Here is a 22857-nt window from a genome sequence, read left to right on the forward strand (position 1 = left end):
ATGTACATGGTGGAAGGGAAGCACCAACTCCCACAAGGTTTTGCCTAACCCCTATGCATCGTGCCATGCCTTGTGTGTGCGCACACAGATCAATAATGAACAAACAAGCAAGTAAGTAAATGCAATAACTTTTCAAAAGCCCAAACAACCCAAGATTGCTTTCCAAATGGAGGGGAAGCCTCCTTGCTGGCCTCCTAAATGAATAGACTTTCATCACAGAGCCTAAATGTGCAGTAGAAAGTAATTTGATTTCCTTTATAACCTTTTTTAGTATATTACTTGATTGTCTCTTTCTGTTTTTTTTTCCCCCTTCAGTATTGGGGGCTCCCTGCCAATTGTTTTTACCTACTTTTCCGAGTTCTTATCGCGGGAGAAACGAGGTGAACACCTTAGCTGGCTGTGCATCTTCTGGATGACTGGGGGCATCTATGCATCTGCCATGGCCTGGAGCATCATTCCACACTATGGTGAGCCACTGACTTAAGATAGCTCCAGGTTCTCTGTTTCTATGGCAACTGCATCCAATAAAGACCCGACGTTAGCCTTATTCCCTCTCTCATACACTTTCTGCATGTGACCTTTTTTTTAGAAAAGAATTCATAATGTTGAATATAAATTGTTAATTTCAATTTAGAAATAACATCATCTCTTCCCCTCTTCTTTTCTTACTCTTTCTCCTCCTCCCCCCTGCCCTTTCCTCCTCTGTTAAATTTTCTTTGACTTATGTCTCGGTGTGTGCTCATGCTTGTATCTGTGAAGGTTGGAGGACAGCTTGGGAGAGTCAGTGCTCACGCAACCTTCATTTTCTCTAACCCTCTTCATTTCGATGAGTCAGGCTTTGGGAGTCCCATGTTATAGATGACAAATGTAAAAAAAAAAAAAAGTTGATAGAAATGGCTGACTTGCCCCAAGGTTACACACCCGAGAGGGTAAGGCTGGGAGACTGGTAGTCCTTAAGGCGTTGCCCACTTCTTGTGCATTTTCTGTTTTTTTCCTTTCTTTTTAGATTTTGAGTTAGCATATAAAACAATGGGTGTCCTTGCGGCATCTTCATACTTGTGTTATTGTACTTGTTCTTGTTAGCTCCCTCCCCTTGTTCCTTTTCCTTCTGCTGGCTGGTTTCTGTCCCCTAGTTAGTGCTCCACCCCAATTTATCATCACCTGTATTCCAATGCTCTCTACAGTCCCCTGCCTCCTTCAAGAGCTCTTCTTCCCTTCTCATGATCCACATACATACAAACATACACACATGCATGTAAGTACATGCATACACACATACACATACAAACATATGTGTACACATATAAACACATGCACACACATTTACTTTTCTCTAGTCACCTTTTTTCTATTTTATTTTTAATATTTTGATATTATAATTGCATTATTTCCCCTTCTCTTCCCTCCTTAACCCCTTCCATGTTCCCACTTGCCGTCTCTCAAATTCGTGACTTCTTTTTCTTTAATTGTTATTACATGTACGTGTTTCTAACTATATGAATACACCTTTTCAGCCCAAGTAATGTTACTTGTATATATATATTTCAGGGTGTATGTTCAGCCTATAAGAGAAAATACGAGTTCTTTATGTTTCTGACTTGTTTCACTTAATGCAAAGATTTATATTTATACCAATTCCCCTGCGAATGTTATTATTTTTCTTTATGAATACATAATTGCTGTTGTATATACATTCTACGTTGTCTTCATCCATCTGTTGATGGATGTAGGTTGATTCCATTTCCTGGCTATTGTGGATATTGTAATGATAACATGGATGTACAAGTGTGTCTGTGGTATGCCTACTTGGAGTCCTTTGGGTGTGTATCCAGGCCTGGGAGAGCTGAGCCATATGGTAGTTCTATTAGCGTTTTAAGGAAATTCAATCCTAATTTCTGTAATAGGCATTCACAGTAACATTTCCATCATCCGTGAATCAGGATTCCTCTTTGCCCACATCACTGTCAACACTTTTTTTCCTTGAATCTCAAAGAGATTTTAATTTGTGTTTCCTTGATGGCTGAGGACGTTGAACACATTTTCTGGTACTTATTGGCCATTTGTTCTTCTTCTAAGAACAATCCATTCAGCCCATTAGTTAACTGAATGATGTGGGTTTGTTGATGATTTCTTAACTGGATGCTTAATCATTGTAGTTCTATATATACCCTGAATATGAATTCCCTGTCTGATGTGTAGTAAAAAAGAGACTTTTACTTGGTAGTATTTTTCTTTTGTTGTGCCAAAACTTTTTTTTTTTAATTTTGTGTAACTCATCTGTCAGTTCTTAGAATTGTTTCCTGTGTTGGTGGAGTACTTTTCAGGAACCCCTTTCCTGTGCCCACATATTCAAATATTTTACCTGTTTTTCTCTGGAAGCTTTATGTGTTTCGTTGAAGTCTTTGATCCATCTTGAATTGACTTTTGTTCAGGTTGAGAGGTGTAGCTCCAGCCTCTAGAAGAAAACTGTGGAAATCGAGTTTTCCAAGCACAATTTGTTTAAAAGGCTGTCTTTCCACCGAAGCATGCTTTTGACATATTTGCCAAAAACAACGACAACAACAAAACAGGTTGTTGTAGATGGGTTGGATTGTTCCTGAGTTCTCTATTCTATTTTTATTGGTTTACATGTTTGTTTTTTTTTGCCAGCCTATGCTTTGTCACTGTGGCTCTGTTGCATGGTTTGAACTCAGGTATTAGGATACTACTTTGCTTCTTCTGGGTAGTTTGTGAATTTTAAGACTTTTTTTTAGTTCTATGTAGACTATCATTGGGATTTTAATTGAGACATCACTGAATCTGTAGATTTTTGGTAACAGTCATTTTAATGACATCAATTGCACTCATCTGTAATCAGGCCAGTCTTCTCCGTCTAATACCATCTTCAGATTCTTTAAGTTTTACAGTAAAGGCCATTGGTCTCCTTTGCTAAGTCTATTAATAGATATTTTTGAAGCTATCATGAATGGGATTAAAAAGATTCCTTCTTCATAAGCTTGTTATCGGGACATGGTAGCACTGTTGACTATTGTGGGTTGATATTTGTATGCTGACTCTGTGCTGAAATACTCCACTCTCATGCCTGATGTCATTCTTGTTTGTCCACAGAGGTGAAGCAGTTCACAGTCATTTGTTAAGTCAGGGAAATTATCCCCAACGGGTAAAAAACCCTGCAATCTCAGCAGAGACCTGGCAACATTAACTTTACTCACAGTTTTGCTGCAAGTTAAATGAGGGGAGAAACAGCAGTTTTGAATTTTATGAGGCCTTTTGAGTAGTCTGGTAATCTAGCATCCTTTGAAAGCTGTTTTTTTTTTTTTTTTTCCAAACTGTTGATTGATAAGTTGGGGCTCTGCAAGGCTGTGGAATCCTACAGAGCAGTAGGGAAGCACTGGCCAGAAACTCTTCTCTATGAGCCATTTTCTTGTTTTAAATCGGTTTCTGCTGTGTGTGCTGAGCTCAGGGAGGCTGATGAGCATCTTAGTGAGAAGCAGTTGCAAGGTTGACGATGCGGCCGTGTTAGCTGTGGGCAGTATTGGGCACATTACTGTGAGAAACTGGTAGACCCTGAAATTTCTGTGGTTTAGCACAGTAGAAGTTGCCTCCTCCCACATCAGGCTGACGTTTCTGGTTGGCAGGTGACTGTGCTGGATCTGCAGTTTGGGGGCTCACATCTCGCAGTTCCGCCCCCTCTCACAGAAAACTGGCAGCATGTTACGGCTTCAGTGATCAATGCCCCTCACGGGCTCATGTGGTCTGAACTGTTAGTCCTCAGCTGGGGCTGCTGTTTAGTAAGATTGTGAGCTCTTTGGTCATGGGCTCCAGCTGGTAGACATAGGTCCACGGGGCAGTCTAGGAGGTTATAGCCTGCACTCTGAGTTTTGATCTGAGAGCCAGAATCAAAGCTTTCTCCCTTTTTCTGTCACAGGGATACGGAAGGTAGCTCCTCAACCTTGAGGATCATGGGAAGTTCTGTGCAGGATTTTCAGGGCCAATCAGGAAATGGAGGGTGCCACCCCTCCTCACATTCCATTGTCCCCAGATCTGGGGTGTAACAAATGCAACTGCAAGGGGTGCTGGGAAACACAGGCCAGCTGGGAGTCTCGAAATAGAAGAAAGGGGTTTGGGAGTATCAGGCAATTGTGGCCATTTTTAATATTTGAGAGCTTACTCAATCTCATATCATTAGAAGCAAGGAGAGTTAGGGATAGGTCTAGTGAAGAAAAGAGGAGTTTCCTGGCAATTCTTCCATTAGGTCATTTTCCATGACTTTAGTTATGAAATTGCGTACTCCTAATGGAGGCTTCTCCATCCTTCGCCAGATGCATATGTTAATTTCCCACCAACTAGGTTATATGGTTCTGAGAATTAGAATTATTTTTATTTCTTTATTGATTTTAGCCACTATCCTTTCTAACACCACTCCCTCTGCTAACTGACCTAAATGTGCTCACACCGCAGAACGATTTCCACATTTATGGGAACTTAACTGGAAAACATTTTGGTTGGGGGCAAATCTGAATAAAAAAAAATAAGGATTCACTCTGAAAACAATCTGAATAAAATCTGGGTGACATCAGTGGTACTGTGCAGTCTGGGCCACGCCACCCCATCTTTGCAGCCCTGGGTCTGTCACTCAAAACACAGGAGAGAGACGTGATAAGAATTCACGGCACACTCCCCACAGCCCGCAGGACGGTGACTCCTGGGGTGCACACAGTGTGGAGAAGATTGTCCAGGTGACCTTAGTGCCGGAGCCAGCTTTTTTCCTGGAAGCAGTCACCATTATAACCCATCTGTTTACAGAGGACATGGGCAAAGGAAGCGTGTCCTCAACTCAGACAGGGAGCAGAGAGAGGCCGTGGCGTCCTCTGATTGGATCAGCGTAAAACCTGTTCTCCTCTCAACTGGTTGCTGTACACTGGAAGATGCGGGTCCTGGATGGGTGAGAAGTACTTCCTTCCTCACCCATGGAATGGCTGGGGCCTTGGTCTCACCCGTGTCATGTGTCTGCCACACAGTGGGAGACGTGGGGAAGAGAGGGCAAGAATGGGCGCTGTAAGAGAAGAGGTGAGCTGAGTGATCATTACCACCTGCACAAGTTTATAAATCTTCACACACACACACACACACACACACACACACACACACAGAGACAAAAAAAAAAAACCCTGAATGCCTGGTTTATTTTGTTGTTGTTGTTGCTGCTTTTAGACATGATTTTACTTTGTGGCCCTGGCTGTACTTGAACGTGTGGCAGCCCTCCTGCTTCTGTCTCCTAACTGCTAGGATCACAGATATGCACCACTAACAGTCTGGTTTTTGAGACTTTAGTGAAAAATTGAGGTGGAGAGCAAATGAGAGGCCACATAGAAGGACCCTGTGGGTGCTATCTGGTCACTACTGGCTGAGAGCAGCACTTGGGGCTAAATACTACACCCCAAATAAATGGGCACCTTCTTTATTCATATGCCTGTACTCAATCTGTGACTTTTATACTCCAATTTGAAAGTCGATGTTTAATCAAAGCCAGCAACGACTTAGAGGAAACTATTTGAGAGACATGGACTGGTAGAATCAGAATACAACAAAAGCATTTGTATACTTTAAGCATCATTTTACCAGGACCAGATGTCTGACAGACAGTGAACAGATATTTGATGGTGTTTGTCAATACATCTGAGACATCAGTCGTCTAATCAGTGCGAAGGGTGGATACAGGAAGGAGATTGATGCTCGCATGTGCCTTGCTTGTATAAATCATTTAGTTGCTTCTATAAGAACGAACGAAAAAACAAAATAAATAAATAAATAAATAAATAAATAAATAAAAGAACGAATGATGGGAGTCTTGGCTCTCGAAATTTGGGCGACCAGTTCACCGAGAGAGAAAATGACAAAACTCAGAGTCTTTTGTTGTTGTTGTTGTTGTTTGAGGACTCATGGGGACAGCCCCGGAAAAACTAAAACCAAATGGGTATACAATGGAAGAGTGGCTCTCATTGAAATCATCCCCGCCAGATGTTTGTGAAATCCTGACACAAAAGAGTAGGGCAAGCGGAAAGATCAGCCAGCAGAACACTCCCCGCTTCTAAATTAATATTGTTTCAAATATTTGGAAGCAGTTCATCCCTGAATTCTATTCTATTTAAGGCCCCAAAGATGTGCCTCATGGATCACAGAAGTGCGAGGGGATATTTCACACATATTATAATGAAGAAAAAAATCTTTCTGATGGAGGATGCTGTATAAATATACCAATGTCTGTCCATCTTTCCTGGTCCTCCATTTCAGTCTGGGAAAGTTTTCACCAACTTTGCTTCTAATGATGCCAGAACTGTGTTTGGACCTGCGCAGCGAATGTAGAAATACTGCTATGGTTTTATCTTCCCTTGGCTAGTGTTACTCCCAGGCGGAAGTAAAGGCTTTTTAATTAAAAATAAAATGAACGAACCAACCCCAGTGAGACAAGAAGAGACCAAGTTATGCAAAGATAAAAAGGCTTCACCCTATGGAATACACTTGATGAAGGGTGGGTGCCCTTGCTCTATGGGGTGCACTGGGTGAGGTGTGGGTACCCTCGCTCCATGGGGTGCACTGGATGAGTTGTGTGTGCCCTTCCTTGCTCTATAGGCGCACTGGATGAGGTGTGGGCGCCCTCAGTCTATGGGGTGCACTGGGTGAAGTGTGGGTGCCCTAGCTCTAAGGGTTACACTGGATGAAGTGTGGGTACCCTTGCTCTATGGGTGTACTGGGTGAGGTGTGGGTGCCCTTCTTGTAGTCAAATGTGCCTAAGGGGCCACATCTCAGCACCTGGACTCCTGCTTCGCTATTCATTCAGGTGTGTATCAAGTAGGAAAGTTTGTGGCACAGCAGATGCGGGTTCAAAGTCTACTGTGGAGAAACAACTTGAACCATGATGCATAAAAATCTTAAGATAATAAGCCTCCCACTACCCGAGCCAGCCATCAAGTGTTCGGTTTAAACTAAAGAACTACAAGTTTTGTATCCAAGTAGCTACTGCCTTCTAAATGTTAGGAGTGGGTGTATTTATTTCTCAGGCCTTATCTATTAAAACATTGATTGGGCTGTTTTTAGATAAGCCCCAGGGGGTATTGTTACCAGAGTCTTTGCTTCTCAAAAGTAATCCATCCATTTTATCCAGAGACTATGACACTAAATGTCACATAGTTAATTCTGAAAATGTTGACTCTAGTCTTGAAATAGGTACGTTATTATGGATTGTCAGGAAGGGGCATGCATAGAAAGCTTGCAGGAGACCATTGCCTGCATTCCGTAGCTGTGAAGACCCATTAAGATAAGACATGGTCAGGATTTGAACTCTGACCTATGTGACTACATAGTCCAAGCTCCTCTTCCCATCGAGCTGTATTGCTGCTCCTTAAAAGATGGGAGTTGGTTCATCACAAAGACATTAAAAATTAGAGCTTGGGTAAACTAGCACAGCCACTATGGAAATCACAGCAGAGTTTCTGCCCTCAAAAAAAAAAAAAAAAAGCAAAATAAAAGTAGGGATCTCCTATGATTCAGTTATACCCTTCCTAAATGTCTGCCCAAAGAAATCTAAGTTAGCATACTGTAGAGGTGGGTGCACATCTGGACATCTGCCCAGAGGAATCTAAGTTAACATACTGCAGAGGTGGGTGCACATCTGGATTTACTACAGCACAATTTACGGTAGCTGAAGTATGGAACCATCCTGTATGTTCATCAGCAGGTGAACGGATAAAGCAGATGTGGTGTAGATACAAAATGAAGGCTCATTCAGCCGCGAGGAAGAACAGAATTGTGTCCTTTGCAAGAGAATGGATGGGGTTGGAGATTATCATTAAAGTAAGCCAGACTCAGACAAATATTAGCTGTTTTATTTCATATGTACAGGATCGATTTAACTATGTACGTGTGACATGAATGTAGAAGGGGACACTTTGGGAAGAGAAAAGGGATCATAGGGAGGGGCACATGATGGGATATTGGGATATGAATATAGAGTGCCTGATGCTTGAATGAAAATGTCACGGTGAAACCCAGAGCTTCATGTGATGAGCACGAACACGCTAATAAGTCCTCAGAAATGCTTTCTGAAGGTAGCCTCTGAAGAAGAATCTAGCAACACTTTGCACAACAACAGCTGACAGGACCTACTCGCCTCCTGTTCCCATGGTAGGAGGGTCGTCTGAATGGAGTTTGGACATACACAGTCATGACATACACAGTCATGTCGGGAGTTTCCACTTCTCGCCGGGGTCACCTGGAGCTGGGGGAACCCTGACTCCTGAGGTACCAAGCTCTGGGTTGATGCTATCAGGGTCTCCTGAATTCCCATATCCCTCCCCTACTCCCGCCAGATCACACTCTGGGCACACAGACCCACTAGATTCCTGTAATCAAGACAAGAGTGGCCCTTTACACCATGCTGGTCTTTGGGGTGTGTCTACCACGTGGTATAGGGCTCTTTGCTCACAAGAAGGAGAAGGGCGTCCAATGAGAATGCCTTCTAGGCCACTGTTTGAGGTGTGCCAGTAGGGTATCTTCAGTTAACAGCTTGTTCACTCAGAATCCAGTGTCCATACAGGGCTGAGAATGTAGCTTCGTTAGGACAGTGTTTGTCCAGCATGCACAAGGGCCTGAATCTATCCCCAGCACCATATAAGCTGGGTATGGTAGTATATGCCTGTGATCCCAGTTTTTGGGAGGCAGAGGCAGGAGGATCAGAAGTTCATGATTAGGCTGGAGAGATGGCTTAGTGGTTAAGACCAGGGTTGGATTCTCAGCCCCCACCTAGTGGCTCACAACCATCTGTAACAACAGGGTATCTGCTACCTTCTTCTGACCTCCTTAGGTGCCAGGTTTGCATGTGGTGCACATACATACACGCAGGCAAAACACTCATGGACGTAAAATAAAAATAAATAAATATTTTAGATAAAGGTTTCAAGGTGATCCTTGACTAACTACATAGTGAGTTCCAGGACAAGTTGAGCTGTATGAGACCCTGCCAAAGAAAAATAAAAGATAGCGGTAAAAATAAGTCACTGATACTGATTCTCTCTGTTTCTTTTAGATAACGTCTCACCATGTAGCCCAGACTGACCTTGGACTTGCAGTAATTCTCCTGTCTCAGCCACCCAAATATTGAGATTATAAGCATGCACCCCATGTTTGATGGGATGTTGTTTCTCTTTTTCTCTTACTTTTTTCTTTTTTTAATTCTTATTATTTTTTTTTCATTTATTTTACCTACCTCCCACAGTTTCCCCTCCCTCCTCTGCTCCCATCCCCTTCCCACAACTCTCATCTTACCTCCCATCATCTCCTCCTCCATCTCCACTCAGAAAGGGGCAGGTCTCCTGTGGGAGTCAGCGAAGCAGCGTGGCAAGCAGTGGCAGCGTGGCAAGCAGTGGCAGGACCAAGCTCCTCCCCCTGCCAGGCAGCCCAGCGTGAGGAATGGGTTCCTAAAAGCCAGCTCGAGCGCCAGGGACAGGTCCTGATCCCACTGCTAGGAGTCCCACAAACAGACCAAGCTACACAACTGTCACACACATGCAGTGAGCTTGGGTCAGTTTCCTGCGGACTGCCTAGCAGTCAGTCCAGAGTCCATGAGCTCCCACAAGTTCAGGTCAGCTGTCTCTATGGATTCCCCTGACATGACCTTGACCACCCCTCCCTGGCTCATAGAATCCTTTTTCTCTCTTCAACAGAGAGACCTTGTTTTTTTTTTTTTTCTTTCTATCTGTACATTTATATAAGGTTCTGTAAGTGCCAGGTAGGCCCAGGGCTCAGGGGTTGTCAAGATGCAGACTTCCAGTTCATCCCAGACCACCGGGGAGCCTGCATTTTTCGGCAGCGTCTTCCAAAAGGCTTGCGTGTCCTTGAGACCTAGTTCTTCTGTTTCATCTACCGCGGGAAGCCTGTTCCACACACCTTCTGCTCCTTTGCAGGCTGGGGCTTCAGCATGGGGACCAACTACCATTTCCACAGCTGGAGAGTGTTCGTCATCGTCTGTGCTCTGCCCTGCACCCTGTCCCTGGTGGCACTGAAGTTCATGCCTGAAAGCCCCAGGTTCCTGCTGGAGGTGAGTCTCCAGCGGCTGCTGGAGCCCTGGCCTTAGTCACTCAGTCCCCAGCTGCGTGTTCTCTCCTCGTCTCTCGCTGCGCGCTTGCCCTTGTTTATGACCTTGCTTATTGCTAAATCTGGCGCCCTTCCTCTTGGTGACAGTGACAGGCCAGGGGTTGAAGCTCAAGGTGAAACAGGAGGGGACGCTCTCTCAGGGTAGGAGGGACAGCTCCTAGGTCACCTCCTCATAGAGTCCTGAATAGGAGAGATCCTTCATGTTTCCACAAGCTGTCCCTCCACCCGTGTGGCCCTAGTGAGCTCTTTGGTAAGTGATAATAACGTGTGCCATTTACCCCTTGACGTCACAACCTGGTTGTCTTTCCCACACAGGCTGGGGACTTGCTGTAGGGTGCCATAGTTGTCCCCTATGGCTAATGGGTCCATGTCCAATACTGCAGACCCGGTGCACTGTTTAGGGGTGTAGGGCTTCCCATCCCAACAAAAAGAAGGCATATGCAGCCATGAACTTTCATGTCCCTATCTTTGGATTTTCAGATGGGCAAACATGATGAAGCCTGGATGATTCTCAAGCAAGTCCATGACACCAACATGCGGGCTAAGGGGACCCCTGAGAAGGTGTTCACGGTGAGTGTGCTAGCCTGGACCAGCGAGGCACTTTGCCACTGTGTGTTGCATGGAGCATCAACTTTGTTGAGAGAAGAGTATTCGTTGAATATTTCTATCACTTTTATACCTGGAAGATCTCTTCATTAGAGTTATTCTTTGTATTTTGCATGTATATATGTGTGGGGGAGGTGCACATGTATGTATGGCTATGTGGGTACATGTGGAGGCCAGAGGTCAACCTCGGCTGTCTTCCTCGCCACTTTCCACCTTGCTTTGTTCGTTTGTGTCTAAACACAAATGGATCTCCACAAGCAGTTTAGGCTCGACGGTCAGCAAACAACAGTCTTCACCTGATTTTTACCTCCTTAGCATTGGGGTGATAAGGGCACACACAGCTTTCTTACTGTGGGCTCTGGGGAGTCACACTCATGTCCTCATGTGTGTGCAACAAACACTCTATTGACTAGCATCACCTCAGCATCGTCTTTGCACTTTAGTGGCTGTCTTTCTAGATTTTTCCTTAGGTAATGCTATTAGAAAATTTTAACAGAAAGAAAAACTAACTAGGGCTGGCAAGACGGCAAAATGGTTCCATGGGTAGAGGCGCTTGCATACAGCCTGATGACTTGAGTAGATCCTTGGATCCCACAAGGTTGTGTGAGAAAACTGACTATTGGGAATTATCCTCTGCTGTTCACATGTATGCATGCACTCATGCACACACACATGCATGCTTGAACACACACATACATGCACTCATACACACATATGCATGCATGAACACACATAGGCATGCACTCATACACACATATGCATACATGAACACACATACGCATGCACTCATACACACGTACGCATGCATGTGCACACGCACATATATGCATGAACTCATACACACATGCATGCACTCATACACACAGACACACGTGCACTCACACGCAATACACATGCATGCATACACACATGCATGCACGCACACACATGCACTCATATACACATATATGCATGCACTCATACACACACATGCAAGCATGCACACATACACACACACACAAGTATGGGGCTGGAGAGATGGCTCAGTGGTTAAGAGCAGTTGCTGTTCTTGCAGAGGACCGGGGTTTCATTTCCAGCACCCACATGATAGCTCACTGTAACTTCAGTTGTAGGGGATTAGATCCCCTCTTTTGGCTTCTGTGAGCACCAGGCATGCGTATGGTGCATACACAGACACAGCTGCAGGCAAAAGTCACCCCTGCGACAAAGTGAAAATGAGTGAATTTAGGACTACCTGTACTCCTATGAACAACAGCACACATGAGGATTTGGGTGTTGTATTTGGCAGTGTGCGCTATCGTTTTCAGTGCTGCCTCGTAGTCTTCAGAGCCATCGCTTCCCTCCATTAGCCTCTCATAGTCTGTTTAATGGACGATGCCACCATTTTAATGAATGTCAATGCTCAGAGCAGTAACACTGTTTTCAACATGCCCCTAATGTCAGAGGTCCATTTGCACTCTTTATTGCCTTGTTTCTATGAATATCGTTGTGATGAATCTTCTCCTTCATGTCCTTGACTGTCATGCTCTGCAGAAATGAAATTGCTGGCTCAACTGGTATTGAATTTTTATTATTCGTTTTATTTTTTGAGATTATAATATAATCACACACACCCATCCCCTTTCCTCCCTCCAAACCCTCTCATATAGATTTCTTTGCTCTCTTTCAATTTCATGGCTTCTTTTTTTTATTAATTATTATTACATACATACAATACATATACACATATATATTTCTAAATGCTTGGATACAACCTTGAGATGAGTTCTCAAGTTACATCTCATTAGAGTCCTGTCATTCTTCAAATCCATAAGTAGCAAGCTGCCCATCTTTTCCCCACCCTATCACCACTGGCTGTTAGCCTGGGTTTAGGAACCAGGAAGTGGTCATGTCCACGAAGAGGCCCCTTACAGAGAGATCTGTGCGTCTGCTTGCCATGCTTTGTAGCCACACCCAAGTAAAGCCTTGCTACAGGCAGCTCTTCACACCTGCACTTAGTAGGTCCATTCAGATCCACTTCCAATCCACTTCCTCTGAGAAGCCCTCCTGCGTGAGCACCCACCTAACTCCCATCCCCTAATGTCTCCTTGTTAATGTTCTACCTAAGCTTTGGATTCCCAGACAGCAGCACGTGGTAGCACACGGGTTCCCTCATGGGGAAGGAAGACAATGTGTCTGTGAAGACAGTTATTACAGAGATTAAACAAAGCACCCGAACACAGTGCCTGCCTTGGAGTATCATAAAATATTAACAGTTATGAAAAATGTTATGACATATATTTTGCATAAATTACCTCATTACAGTCTTTATAGAAAACTGCTTAATGGCATGTTGGCCCAGTTCTGATGCTCCTAAATTATTTAAAAAATGATAAGCATTTGGATTTACTTTTAATTTAAAAATCTTTATAAACACATATATTGTATATATTAGCAACACCCCCTTTCTCCCCACTCCCCTTCTCTCTTCCCTTCCATTACTTCTGTTGGTTCTCCTAGATACTTTCCCTTGTTCTTTTCTGTGACCAATACCTTCATGACTAAAGTTTATTGTGAAGCACAAACAGCAGAAATACTGCAGATGAAGATGGGAAGGGTTGATGCCCCCCCCCAGTCTTCTAACCACACGCTCTCTGTGGACTGTGGTACCCAGCCAGGCGTTAGGGCGTTCTCCCTGTCCATGCCATCATTTCTGCCGTCCTCACCCTGCCCTGTCCCACAGCCTGGGCAAGAACAAGTTCCTGGTACATCCTGGGAGACGTTTCCATCACTTGTTCTGCCTCAGCTCTCCGAATCCATCTCAGCTGCAGTGGCTTTTGGACCACATCACCTGGTGTGGAGCACATGCCATCCAGACAGCCACCTGCATCAAGCATTTGTGAATTCAGCGATGTTATTGAAAAGCTGATGATAATGGGAATTATATCAGAATGCACAGCTTTGCCTTTTTTTTCTTCTAACCCTGTCCCTTCTTTACCACTTTTTGTGAATGAATCTTCTCCCCTTCCCCTGCCCACTCCCACTATGCCCCGCATGCTCCAAAACAGGAAAACCTCCTGGGCTCATGCATGGCAAGCTACTGGTCTTTCAAGTGTGAGTGTGTCTCTGGGATACACTATAGTGTATCCTCTATAGCTCTTAACAGATTTATCACAACTAGGGACTCTCCTAAGAGGTGTCATGATAAAAGTTCCTCTCTACCCCGTGTCTGTGTGTGTGTGCATGCATGTGTGCGTGTGTGTGTGTGTATGTGTGTGTGTGTGTGTGTGTGTGTGTGTGTGTGTATCTTCTTATGCTTGGTCACCTTTCACACAGAAGCCTCTCCCAGGGCAACCAGACTATGGCTTCTGTAAGAATACTTCTGAAAAACTAGCTTGGCTTCTAAGACTGGCTGTCCTTTGTAGAAAAGCGATCCCGCATTGTCACTTGAGAAAGAGCAAAGAGATAAGCTCTGGCATGTTTACAATTAGACTTTTATCTGAACAGAAGAGATTTGTGAGTCTGCAGCTCCAACCCTGAGGTGGTTGGGATGCTGCTGTGGGAGTTCAGGGGAAAGCTTTCTCGGGGAGATGTTGGAGCGTTCTGCTAGTTTCTCTCCTCCTTCGAGGAAGTCCAATGAGAAAAGCAGCAAGCACTCCAACATCTAAAGGTACAAACTTAGCCGTTTTCATTAGGACCACTCTTTATGTCAGGGATGGGAGCACACTGGGAAGAAAGTCCATGGAGGGGAATGCAACAGGCTCTCAGATGCCTGTGCATCTGAGATCACCCCAACACCTATGCCACTCCCGAGACCGGAGGACTCATATCTGCTTTTAGTGGGTTTTGCCTAGCTGGAAAGTGGGACTAAAAGGCTCAGTGTTCCAAACTGCCTTGTTGGTCATGAGCTTGCTGCAGTGAATAGCTGGATCATCCAAGAAAGAGGGAAGGAAGGGAGACGGAGGGAAGGAGGGCAGAGGGAAAGAAAAAGAGAAGGGGAGAAAGAGAGAAGAAAGATGGGAAGGGGGAAGAAAGGAAGCGAAAGAGGAAGGGGAGGGGGAGGAGAAGGTGGAAAGAAGAGGGAGAAAGGGGAAGTGGAGGGGAGGGAAGGAAAATGGGAGAAAGAAACAGAGAGCTGATTGACCTCAGGCGGCTGGGCTCACCTTGGCCGTCAGTAGGTGGTGCACACTCAGCCCACTGGACAGGGCCACCAGCTGGTTCCTGTGTGTCCCCTAAGCACTCACAGTGCACTCTGCAGCCTAAGAAGGTCAGCTCTGAATCTGTGAGGCTGAGCACCCACCCCCGACTGACCCGAGCTTTACAGCTCTGACATACTCTCCCATGTGTTCAGACAGCCACAGCCAGAAGCTTTCCCTGTAGACAAACCTCTGGAGGGTCAGGACCTTGGAGCATTCTGCTAAGAGCTTGTGTTCTGCAGGAGAAACAGGAACACAGGCCATATGCTGTTCTCCGTGGCACCAAAGAGAGTGTTCTAATTAATTGTAAATTACAGCACTTGCGCTTCAAATCAACACGCCCACTCTCTAGGACTGGGAACAGGGTGTTGTTTCCCCAAGGAGCAAAGCAAAGAAAATTTACACCATAGTGACTACTTTGATGATTTGGAGTACAATTTATTAAGGGGCTTTCTAACCCGGTGGCACCCTTTCCCTTTGGCCTCCTCCGGCGATAACAGGTGCTGTGATGCCCATGGGGCTATTTGATGATTTGAAGCCCTGTTCCATCTGCTTCCGCCGAATCCTTCTGCTGAGACTCCTATGACACTTGCCCAGTTTCCCTGGCTAACCCCAGAACAAAGAGCATTTTTCAAGGCTGTGCAGCCGGGAGGCCCAGACTGCACAGATGTGACCGTCAGCACATTGTTGAGCAGGCGTCTGGCCATCCTGAAGGTTGCCCAGCTCCATCTGTGTTTCTCTTATACATCTTCACACTCTCAGTTCATTGGCTGGAGAAAGAGATGGAGAACTCGGATCTGTTTTTTTATCTATTCAAATGCTTTCTTAGAGAACAGATAAAACTGCTTCTGAGTTTTTTGAGCACACTCCTCTTCTGGTCCTGTGACTTTGGGGGGAACGTCGGCCTTGTGGACCTGGATAACTCCACTAAAGTGGTTTGCATGGTCAGGAACCTCCTAAGCACTCACTGGGTCTGCAATCCAATGGTCGGTTTAAGGATCATGTTTCTTGAAAGTCTCTGTTTTAGTGAGTGAGGGTTGTTTGTGTTGGGCTTCCCATGTTTTTCATGTCCTTGAGCGGAACACACTTTACCTGACTCCAAAACTCATTTGTACCAAGGAAGCTGCGATGTCATGGCAACCGCGATTCCTCTCATTCTGTTGGGTTTTTCAAACTTCTTAAGTAGCAGCATCTCTCCCCGACACTGTTGCCAGGCTGTATTCCAAACTTCTGTGATGGTTACTCATATACAAGGGTGAATGTTAAGGCAACACCATCTCAGTCAGTCAACATATTATGATCCCGGTAATAAACATTTCTTAATGTCTTGATTGGCCTGATTTACTGGGAAAATTCTAGTTCATTTTGCTTGCAGTCAGACATGTCCATGTGGGAAGGTTCACTCTCATGCAAATCTTTGATTTAAAATCATAACTAGGGGGCTAGGCAAATGCTTTTTGAATAATAAATAATTCAATAAAGCCAACTGCATTAAAGTAAACATTGACAAGAAAACAAAGAGAAATGGCATTGAAATAGCCACATCTGTCTTTGTTTTCCAGGTTTCTCACATCAAAACACCCAAGCAAATGGACGAATTCATTGAGATCCAGAGTTCAACCGGCACTTGGTACCAACGCTGGCTGGTCAGGTTCATGACCATTTTCAAACAGGTACACTCTGTGAACATGCACAAGAGTCTGTTATTTCAGTGGGTGAAGAAGAAAGATGTCACAAGCATCCTTAAACTAAGGCAACATACAGAGAGCAGGCAGCTGCGAGGAAGGTGTCTGCTCCATGCAAGGCCACCTCCAAACTTGCCCTGTGCCTAGAGATGTCCGTGCTTTAAAGTGTGGTGTCTTTGCCTTGCTGTTCTTCCTGGTTTTGACAGCCGAAGCAAGCCTCCTCCTTCCCAGCAACTTCTCTTTAAGTAACCCACAGCAAGGAAGACGTGACAAAAATAAAGGACTCTGGGATTTTAAATGACTTTGGAAAGTGATTCTGTTTTGCCAGGGGTCTTTCAGGCAAGGATCAAGCCAGTCGTTGAGTGGGTAGCCAGCTAGCTTCTCCTGAGACTCAGTGGGTCCGTGCTTTATGGGAAATAAACATTTAAAGTGTTACTCTGCCCATGGGTTGTGGGGTGGAGGTGGGGTGGGGGTGGAATTGACTGCTACAGGTTGCTGAATGCTTTGGAGCCCAAACTCGGTGTGCTTTTGGTCACATGTACCCAAATTCCATGTTCCTGGGGGAAGGGTGAGGGAAAATTACAGGACAGTTGATGTTTAAGGCTAGCCGGAAAGAAAGGATGGATTTGCCTTGTTATGTAGACAAGGCTTCTTCCTTTAGGAGAAGGTGGGCTGCCCACTTCTTCTGTGATGTCTTAGTTACTTTATTAGCAAGTCTGAGGGATATGCTCTCTCTGTTGCCAGTCCCTGGCTTTAATTGTCCTTCTCTGGTATGGGTCTTAGATCTGGGACAACACCCTGTACTGTGTGATGGGACCCTACAGAATGAACACCCTGATTCTGGCAGTGGTCTGGTTCACCATGGCGTTAAGGTAAGTTCCACCTCACGCCAGTCCCTCCGCAGCCTGGTTTGTTGATGGAGGCTTATAAATTGGCCAAGTGCAGTTGGCATCAGGGTAGATGTTTTGGATCACACATCACGAGCAACCCTGTCTAGTGGCTTCTGTGAACAGAGACCTCCCTTAGGCCAACAAAAATCCTCAGAGCAGTCAGGAGGAAGAGGCGGTCCAGCCTCAGGGCTGGTCTTGCTGGGACTGCAGAATGCCTGAAGGCTTCCTGTGGACTAAACAAGAGTCTGAAGGAAGGAGAGGCTGACTCTTTTGAGCTTTCTCTTCCGTCCATGCTGAGGTATAACTGGCAAATAGGAAATGCGTGTTTAGAGTGTACAGCTTAATTCTTCAATATACAAAAGCGTCATGAAATAATCAAGCTAACGGTAACATGTATCACCTTGATATCATCATCTTCTTCTCCTCCTCCTCTTTTCCCTCCCCACTTAATCCCAATGCTTTCCTCCTTAGCAGAGTTCAAGTAAGCACTGATTGTCGGTTGTGAACTGATTGTTAATGTTAGCTGTAATTGTTAATTACTGAGCTTCTGGGTTTTTTAAAAACCAATGGCCGTTTTCTCAGAAACCCCTGAGCCAACATTTCCTTTCGTCTTAGTAGACAGATGGCAGTCTCCTCTCCCGTTACTAAGAAAGTGAGACTGGTCTGTTGGTTTTCACTCGCTTGGATTCACCCCCATGCTGAAGACGACTGTACTTTCCTGAAGGCTGATGTCTGAATAAAGTTTCAGCTCCTGCCCTACTGTGCCCAACGATACAGAAAAACAAATTACAAAGAGCTGCAAGTGGCTCTGGTCTTAAACGGCAGGCTGGTACCCCAGACAGTTCTTGTCTTCAGACAGCATCATCTTGCTCCCTAGGTGGGCTCTGGAGGGCACGTACAGCACGTAGAGCTGTTCAGCTGTGTGCACAAAGAGTAGCTGCTACACAGTGCTCACTTAGCAAGATTGTAAACTTAGATCCGTGAGATTGCTTTGTTCTACAGCCTATGGCCCCCTTAGCCCCAGGAAGGCAATGGGCTCTAGTGATCTCTTTGATTACGGTGTGAATATGGGCAAATCTAACGTCATTTCAGTACCTGGGTGGAAGGGATGGACTCAAGCCTATTTGAATATGGAGGAAGACTGACCTTGCTACTCTCAAGTTACTCAGTTTCAACATTTCAGAAGCCAGATGTGGTGCGCACTAAGAGCCAACTCACAGGCAATTAATCAGTGGGCTTCATTTGTATTTATTTATGTTGAATGTAATTTACTTGAATAGGTAATACATTTCAAAAGTTGGAACGTTAGGGAAATCTTGCCTCCACTCCCGCCTCTCCCACCCACCCCCTTCTGCCTCTACTATATCATCATCTTTTATTTCCTGTTTATCACGCCAGTGTTCCCTTTTTTTAAACAAATGTAAGCAAATGTATGCAGATACCTGTAGATGTTTCCAAATGTCTATGTATATATGTGGGTGTTTCCCAAGATGTATGTATATATGTAGATATTTCCTGAGGCCTATGTATATATTGTAGATGCTTTCCGAGATCTATGTAGGAATGTAGCCATTTCCCAAGGTCTGTGTATGGATGTAGCTGTTTCCCAAGGTCTGTATATATGTAGATGTTCTCATGATCTGTGGTCTATGTATGTAACTGTTTCCCATGGTCTATGTATGTATGTAGCTTCTTTCCAAGGTCTGTGTGTATGTACAATGTGCCGATGTTTCTTTTTTCTTATTCGAAGGAAACCATTTTGCTTTTGCTCATTTTACTCAGTTATAGTTTCTGAATATCAATCCACACCAATCAGCTAGCGTTTTGTTTGCTTGCTTCCTTCCCTTTTCTCTCCATCTTCTCTCTTTTCTCCTATTCTTTTTTCCTTCCTTCCTTTTCTTTTCTTGTTTTGAGATAGGATTCATGTAATCCAGACTGACAGGAAATTTGCTATGTAGCTGAGAGTGTCCTTGAACTCCTGATCCTCCTGCCTCCACCTCCTAAGTGCTGGAATTACAGGCATACAGGCATGTGCTACCTAACCTGGACTTTCCTTCTTTGCAGTGAAATGATATGTCTGAGTTGTACCCCACACTACCCCATCACCCATCATTAACCAAGGCTCCCTTTCTAGACTCCTGGGAGGTGCCAGATTTTTGCTCTTGTAAAGAGTGCCACGCTGTCTAGTCCTGTGTGCAGGACCTTTAGGATAGGACTGTTTTGTCAGTGGACTAGATTCATGGATGTGTGATTCAAGGGTCAAAAGTGATAAAGCCATCAGAAATATTTTAGGCATTAGTAAGTTCTCCTCCATGTTTGCTTTTCTTGACATCAATAGAACAGAGCACCCTTTTTAGTGAGTCTAATGTTTCTATTGCTTTGAGTTGACATCTTAGGGTTTAGGGTATAAACTATAATATTCTAAAAGAGAGCTATTTTTACAATTCTATATTTCTGTGTTTGTTTCATGTGTAAATGTGGTGCATGCAGGTACGTTTTTATACTCTGGGTGTGTGCATGCGTGTGCACACGCGTGTGTGCACGCCAGACATTGAAAGTTGAGTGTCTTCCCAGATTATTCCCACCTCATTCGCTGAGGCAGGATGCCACACAACCTGGATCTTGCTGATTTGTCTGTCTACCTAGCCAGCTTACCCTAGGGATTCCCTGACTTTACCTCTCCAGGTGGGCCATCTTGTCTACCCAGCCTTTAGGAATGCAATGATGAAGATTTTATCCACTGAGCTGTTTTCAGACCCTGTTCCTATTTCTTTCTCTCATCTGACCAGGCTGGGCAAGAGCTGCTAAGTCTGTGGTGATGAGCATGCTGCCTTGCTCCTCACACTAGGTGGAACACCTTTAGTAGGTCCATTTTTACTACACTTCTGGCTTTTGAATTAATATGTTTTCTGTAGGTTAAAGAAGGGTCCACCAGTCCATAATCATTGGTAGTTGTTTTAAAATAGCAAATGAGTTTTTAAATCAATTTTCTTTTGTCTCTTAGATATGTTAATGTGATGAACTTTGTATTTTCAAATAATGATCAGGATTACTACATTAAGCCTGATCTACATTAAATCATCGATGCAGATTCTGCTGCTGAAGAAATGAGCCCTGGGCCTTCTCAGACCTCCTGCCTTCTCTCTTGCAGTTACTATGGCCTGACGGTGTGGTTCCCTGATATGATCCGGTATTTCCAGGATGAAGAATATAAGTCTAAAATGAAGGTGTTTTTCGGTGAGCATGTGCACGGGGCCACCATCAACTTCACGATGGAAAACCAGATCCACCAGCACGGAAAGCTTGTGAATGATAAGTAAGTGTGTGACCACGGGCTTTCCCTTGACCTGAGTGACGGTCCCTGGGGCTTCCCTTGGGAGAGAACGTAGGGAAGATGAGAGTTCAATGTGCTAAGGATGCGCTCCAAGGATAAAGTGGTCCTCACACCCATCCTGGCTGCTAGAGACACTACAGTCCCCCCATGATTGAATCTGTATTGCACTGACCCCCAACCTCCTCTCATCCCCTGACTATGAGATGACATTTGGTGGCGGGTGGCCAATATGGCCTTCTTTCCTGAGAACTTGACCCTTTGATGGAAGGGAACAGAAAGTCACACGCGATCATGGTGCCACGTTATCCGCTAGGATTCCCAGGCCCTCCTCTGAGCATGAACTGTGTTTAGCAAGCTCCCAGAGAGTGAGTGACTACGGGCTATGCCATTGAACCAGGAAATAAAGGACCCATGACTTTTAGTGCTGAGGTCTCTGAAACAATCTGTGGCTTGGCCATTGAGCTTTTTCTTTGATTTTGGAAACTTCTCTGTGCAAGGCTATTATGGAACTACCTTGTGTTAGTTTTCAGAAGGTGAACCGGGATGCTCTGTGGTCAATGGGAGCCTTGGCATCAGGAGAGAAATCAGCAGAGCATCAGAAAGGTTCTGCCTACATCTTTCTGAGGATGCTTCCTCAGTCCATCTGATGCATCTCTGTGGTCCTTGAAGAAACAAAACAGAGAGCTTAGCCCACTAATTTGCTTCTCTGAGGTTACCCTCTGGAGGTGAAGTGGTAGAGACAGGCGGAGCATTGGATAAACTTGCTCTGGGTCATATTGTTCTTCAAGGTGAGCATGGGTCCAATGAAGTCTGCCTGCTGGAACTGTAGCTAGCAAAGTCCCTGAGTTCAGTGGTGTGTGGATGACTGTAGGATTATGTCGAATTGCTGGAGACGTCGTGGGCTAGACACATCACTGTCAATGCCATAACCTCCGCGTTCATCACAATATAATATTGGTACCATCACAAGTCACTGGAGTACATGAATTATCACTGGTCACATAACTTCCCCATTGAGTTCAGCGTCATGGACTGAGTCGAAAGGACACCTTGCTTCTCAGCTTGTGTTATGCTGCCATCTGCTGGTCAAGAAGCGACAGTGCGTTTTTCCTTCAAAGCCCCAAGCTGTAACACCTGGGCATGTAACCTTTGTGCCAGTATTCCCCTGTGACACTATGCCCACATGGCTACTCTAAAATTTAGATGGCCATGATTTATTTTATTTACTAAAACACACAGAGGAAATGACTTCTATATAGACGGGCCTCGGACTTTCTCCATGTATTGAAGGTCCCACTGAAAGCTAACCCTCACCCCGCTGAGAAACCTATCTGCTTGACCTCAAGAAGAAATGAAAGCACCCAGACAATCACCCACTGACTCCTAATGCATCTTATGGGACACAGTGCTCTGAGGTCCGCATTTGGTTTACCCCAGAGCTTGTTTTTCAAAGCGCAGGAAAGGCAAGGAATTAAATTCATATTTTACACTCTTAGCCAAAGCGCCAGTTCAGGTTACCATTATCAGTAATTAAGAAGAGCAGCTCCCATCTGAGTGTGTGTTAACTAGGAACTGAGTAATTAGTGTGCCTCCTGCTGGGAGGAAGCCTTTTGGCTGGACTGGCTGGTGAAAGGGGCAGGCTTGGGGAAGGGCACCAGGGAGAACTTCCTGACTCCTGTCTGCCATAGTTCAGGGTCCTGGAAACAATGCCCTGATCCCCATCTTTCCTCACAGCACAAGGAAAATCAGGGCTGTATTCTGAACACTCGGGATTGGACCCGCAGTTGAATGCGTCACCGTTCACGCAGGTGATTTGACAGCGAGGAGCAGAAAGGCAAAGTCAACAGGGCTTTCATTAAAGGTCAGCTGTGGGCAGCTCAGGGTGAAAGCGAGGCTTGTGAGATTCACCTGTAAATGAGCGCTGCAGGAAGCAGGGAGAGCAGGGGCGGAGAGCAAAACAGTGCAATGAGCAGAGGTGGATCTCATGCATCCACGAAAGGTCCCCATGCTGTCAG

At 44.9% G+C, this 22857-nt stretch overlaps 1 protein-coding gene across 8 annotated transcripts in view; it reads left to right on the forward strand.

The window, feature by feature from the left end:
• Positions 1-22857, forward strand: part of Sv2b (synaptic vesicle glycoprotein 2B) — a 218698-nt gene that overhangs the window by 175398 nt on the left and 20443 nt on the right. For all 8 annotated transcript variants that reach the window (XM_050154089.1, XM_050154084.1, XM_050154088.1 and 5 more), the window contains 6 exons: positions 316-467; positions 9963-10096; positions 10633-10722; positions 16496-16606; positions 17402-17490; positions 20660-20824. In XM_050154089.1, coding sequence (XP_050010046.1) covers positions 316-467; positions 9963-10096; positions 10633-10722; positions 16496-16606; positions 17402-17490; positions 20660-20824 — 741 coding nt within the window. The remainder of the gene's footprint in view (positions 1-315; positions 468-9962; positions 10097-10632; positions 10723-16495; positions 16607-17401; positions 17491-20659; positions 20825-22857) is intronic.

Source organism: Alexandromys fortis, unplaced genomic scaffold (assembly GCF_014885135.2).
Source record: "Alexandromys fortis isolate MF-2015 unplaced genomic scaffold, M_Fortis_MF-2015_v1.1 scaffold_86, whole genome shotgun sequence".
Taxonomy (NCBI): Eukaryota; Metazoa; Chordata; class Mammalia; order Rodentia; family Cricetidae; genus Alexandromys; species Alexandromys fortis.